General features: G+C 52.2%; 1 protein-coding gene across 3 annotated transcripts in view; it reads left to right on the top strand.

Annotated features, from left to right (window-relative positions):
* The first annotated feature begins 6 nt into the window (after window positions 1-6).
* Window positions 7-4,290, top strand: part of TCN2 (transcobalamin II) — a 28,168-nt gene continuing 23,884 nt past the window's right edge. For 2 of the 3 annotated variants that reach the window (XM_011961693.1, XM_011961692.1), the window contains exons 1-2: window positions 7-498; window positions 3,960-4,152. In XM_011961693.1, coding sequence (XP_011817083.1) covers window positions 435-498; window positions 3,960-4,152 — 257 coding nt within the window. In that variant the 5' untranslated portion in view covers window positions 7-434. Of the gene's footprint in view, window positions 499-3,306; window positions 3,408-3,959; window positions 4,153-4,290 lie in introns of all 3 variants that reach the window. The other variant, XM_011961694.1, reaches the window with a different exon arrangement.

The raw sequence follows: 4,290 nt of genomic DNA, 5'->3' as shown, positions 1-4,290 counted from the left end.
GTAGGCACCTGGTCCTGCTGATCCACCACTGGAACAGCTAAGGGGACAGCAGACAGGCACGGTTGGACAGACTTGGCAGATCAGACGTCAGGCCCTCTGCGCTGGTCCAGGGCTCTTTAAGCAGGAACGAGGATAGCCTCAAGATGTCTCACATGGTCCCACTCACCCTCCTCCTCCCTTTGTTCCCTGCCTCCAGGAGGGCTGCTCTGCCCTTCCTTCCTCTGTTCTTTGGCCTTCTGTTCCCCGCCACCACAGACCTTTCCCCCCTCTCGCTCTGCTGACTTAGCAGCACATTGCAGGCCTGGAGGATTAATCAGTGACAGGAAGCTGCCTCTCTCGGAGCGGTGACCGGCTGTGGTCAGGAGAGCCTCAGCAGGGCCAGCCCCAGGAGTCTTTCCCGATTCCGGATCACTGCTCACCCACCTGCTGCTGCCATGAGGCACCTTGGGGCCTTCCTCTTCCTTCTGGGGGTCCTGGGGGCCCTCGCTGAGATCTGTGGTGAGTAACTCGCCTCTATCCTGTGCCTCTTTCCTCCTGGGTCCTTAGGAGGGTGACTGGGGCAAAGGATGGGGGAACTTACTTGCCCCTCTGGGCTCCCATAGCAGTTTGGACTTAGCTGGACCTCAGCATTTAACACATCGTATTGCGATTGATTATATGTCTGACTCCTCACCAGACAAGATCTCCTCCGTTAATTCAGTCTTTGGTTCACACATTCGTTCAGCACATAGTTACTGAGCCTTTTCTCAGTGTTAGCCTTTGGGGAATGTGCAAAGCGTGAGACAAGTCTAATTCCTGCCATCCTAGAGCTTATGTTCTAGGGAAGGGGGACGGACAAAAGAAATCAATGGTTAAGTGCTCCCACCTGAAATCCCAGCATTTTGGAAGGCTGAGGCGGGAGGATCGCTTGAGCTCAACAGTTCGAGATCAGCCTGGGAAACATAGGGAGACCCCATCTCTACAAAAAATAAAAAAAATTAAAAAATAGCTGGGCATGGGGAAGACTTTCTGAGGACCAAGAGGGAACATGGGCGCTGAGACTCGAAGGAAGAAAAGGAGCTGGCAGGAAAGGAGTGGGGGACACACATTCTAGGCAGCAGGAAGTGAGTCTTCAGAGGTCCTGCCTGCTCCAGGTCTGTGCCCCAAGGGGTCTCTTGGAGCACACTGTCTCCTGGGACCTGTCTGTGAGTCTGAGCTTAGAGGCTCAGGGCTGCTTCTTCAGACAGGAGGCAGAAGGCAGGCTTCGGGACTCTGGGCTGCCCACGCCTCTTTTCCTCTCCTCTGCACCTAGGATTACGCTCAGCAATGCATTTTCACCACTGCGGGCTCTTGTGACTCTGGGGAAACCCTGAGAGGTGGGTGCAGTCATGTCTAGGTGTCAAGTGAAGAAGTCGAGGGTTGGAGGGGCTGAGTGACTCGCTCAGGGTGCTCCAGCTTTACCAGAGCTTTGCTGAACTTAGTTTTTAGAACTTTATGCCTCATTTTCTTTTTTTGTTTTGTTTTTTGTTGAAAAAACAGGTTCTCACTCTGTTGCCCAGGCTGGAGTGCAGTGACACAATCTTGGCTCACTGCAACCTCTGCCTCACGGGTTCAAGTGATCCCCCCACGTCAGCCTCCCGAGTAGCTGGGGACTACATGTGCATACCACCATGCTTGGCTAATTTTTGTATTTTTTTGTAGAGACAGGGTTTCGCCATGTTGCCCAGGCTGGTCTCGAACTCCTGGGCTCAAGTGATACTCTTGCTTTGGCCTCCCAAATTGCTGGGATTACAGGCGTGAGCCACCGCGCCCAGCCAGAACTCCAAGCCTCTCATCTGTCTTCCATAAATAAATCAGACTCCTCAGGTCTGGGCCCAGGAACCCCAGCTCTTGGTTCATGTCTGGACAGTTTCCCAGGGGAGTTCTGGGTTCAACCAGCCAGAGCTTTCCCTCCTGCAGACCTGGCTGGCCTGGTCCTCAGCCTTGGACAGTTAGTCCATTAGCCTGACCCCACAGGAACCCCCATCCCTTGGGGTTTGGGGAACCTTGAACTGGGGTTTGGGGTGCAAATATCTGTGCTGAATCACTTAATTGCACCCAGCCTCATTCCTTTACCTGTAAAATGGGCTAAGAATGCTCCCCTGCCTTCCTCCTTGGTGTAGTACAAGGGAGGATCCCATGACACCTGCTCTCCCAGTTTGAAGTTCTGTGTGTGTATGTGTGTTGTGAAATTGACAGGGATCACTGCACAAATGCTAATGCAAAGTGGGCTCCTGTGCTTCCTTTTCTCCTTCTTCTTCTTCTTTTTTTAAAAATTTTCTTATAGAGATGAGGTCTCACTGGCTCTTGTGCTTGTGAATGTCAACAGCAATCAGCTCTTAGCTGGCCTAGCTGGGCTGGTAGGGCGAGAGCTCACCCAAGGCTGCTTTTATTACCCTAGGTGAATCTGCCTGGCCCCTTCCTTCTAAGGAGGCTGCTCTGTGGTTGTCAGTCTCTCCCTTTACAGCTGGATCCTGGTCTTTCAGTTTCTAACCCTGTGCTGACTAATCGTGCTGGAGGTGAGAGCCCAGGGTGAGGTCAGAGAACTCCCTTGCGAGTTTCAAGAAAAGGGAGAAGGAAAGAGAGGTGAGGAGGGGCAGATGACCAGAGAGACAGGCTGGGGGAGACTGAGACAGACCCAGAGAGCCTCAGAGACATTGAGGGAGAGAGACAGAGAAATGGAGATAGACATCAAAATTGGTTCTGAGTGAGAGAAAGGGAAAAAAGCAACTGCCCAGTCTCTCTTCATTAACATCTGGTGAGAAACCAGCCATGTGCTCTGGTCTGGGCCCATACAGCAAAGGATTTTGTAGGGTTTCATGCTGGTGGACGGCCACCTTATAGCAACAGATATCTGGAGCTGTTGGGAAAACAGACACGAGGCTGTGGGACCCAAACCCACAGAGATGGAGCTGTGTTCTAGGAGCTCTGGTCCTTGCACCAGGAGGCCCAGGAGGCAGATGAGGCATCTTACAACAGCTCCTTTTCTTAGTCCCCTGGGATATGGCACAGTGGAGGGCACCATCAGGTAGCTGGAGCCCAGCAGCAACTGGGAGGCAGTAAACGGGACAGAAAGTCCAAGGTGCCTCCAAGGCAAACTACTCTAAACTACCCTGTGCTGAGTTCAGGTCCCTTGGACTATCCGTAAGGCTTCCACTTCCAGGGTGTTTCAGTATTTTGGTTGCACAGCTTCAAATAAATACAACTGCAACAGGTAAATGGCTGCAAAAGCTGTGGCTGTTTTCTAAGAGCTCATCTCACAATCTCAGATCCTCTTCACTTAAACAGAGATGGCAGGAAAAGCATTATTTTGAGATCTTCACGGAGGAAGTTCACCAGGCAGCCTCAATTCAGCAGCTGGAAGTCTGTGTTGTTTGAACATTTGATGTGTAACATGTTCTGCATGTGGGCCGATGTTTTTGTAAATGGGTAGTGCACACATTCAGCAGGGCACCAAAGAGCAGGGGCTTTGCAGTTAGTTCCATCCTTGGCTCTGCAGCCTTGTGTAAGACATGATATGACTTTGAACTTCTGTTTCCTCTTTTGTGCAAAGCAATGATGACAGTATCTACATCACAGGACTGGCATGAGGACCAAGTGAGATTGGGCAAGGTGCCCGGGCACACCCCGCAGCTTGGCATGCAGTCTTACTGTCACTGCTGATGGGCAGAGTGGTTGCCTGGCAATAGCATCCTCTACCTTCAGCCTGCCACCTCTTTCTCTGGCTCACTCCAACTGCTGTTTTGGGATACATGCTTCCCCCCTTTTTTCCCTCCCACTGCCTTTCAGTATGGCTGCAGTCCCCCCTGCAAGTTGGTGTGTACTGGATGGAGGTGGAGGTGAGGACATGTATTCCCTGGGGAAGACCCTGGTGACGTCAAAGCACTTCTTTGCTGGTGGCCTGGCCCTGTGACCTCACTTGCACCATTTTCTTTCCTAAGAAATACCAGAGGTGGACAGCCATCTGGTAGAGAAGTTGGGCCAGCACCTCTTGCCTTGGATGGACCGGCTTTCCCTGGAGCACCTGAACCCCAGCATCTATGTGGGCCTGCGCCTCTCCAGCCTGCAGGCTGGGACCAAGGAGGACCTCTACCTGCACAGCCTCAAGCTTGGTTACCAGCAGTGCCTCCTAGGGTATTACCACACTCTCTTCAATGGAGGGCCTTTCTCTGTGTATAGAATGAAGGGGTTGGTTGGATTAGATCAGAGATGCTAATGCAGGGCTCCTCTTGCTACTACTGCCCCTCCTCAGTGATGTCTGAGGCAGACATC

The sequence above is a fragment of the Colobus angolensis genome, unplaced genomic scaffold (assembly GCF_000951035.1).
Source record: "Colobus angolensis palliatus isolate OR3802 unplaced genomic scaffold, Cang.pa_1.0 Scaffold565, whole genome shotgun sequence".
Classification (NCBI taxonomy): domain Eukaryota; kingdom Metazoa; phylum Chordata; class Mammalia; order Primates; family Cercopithecidae; genus Colobus; species Colobus angolensis.
Note: the sequence above shows the minus strand (reverse complement) of the source record. Positions and strands in the feature narration are given on the sequence as shown.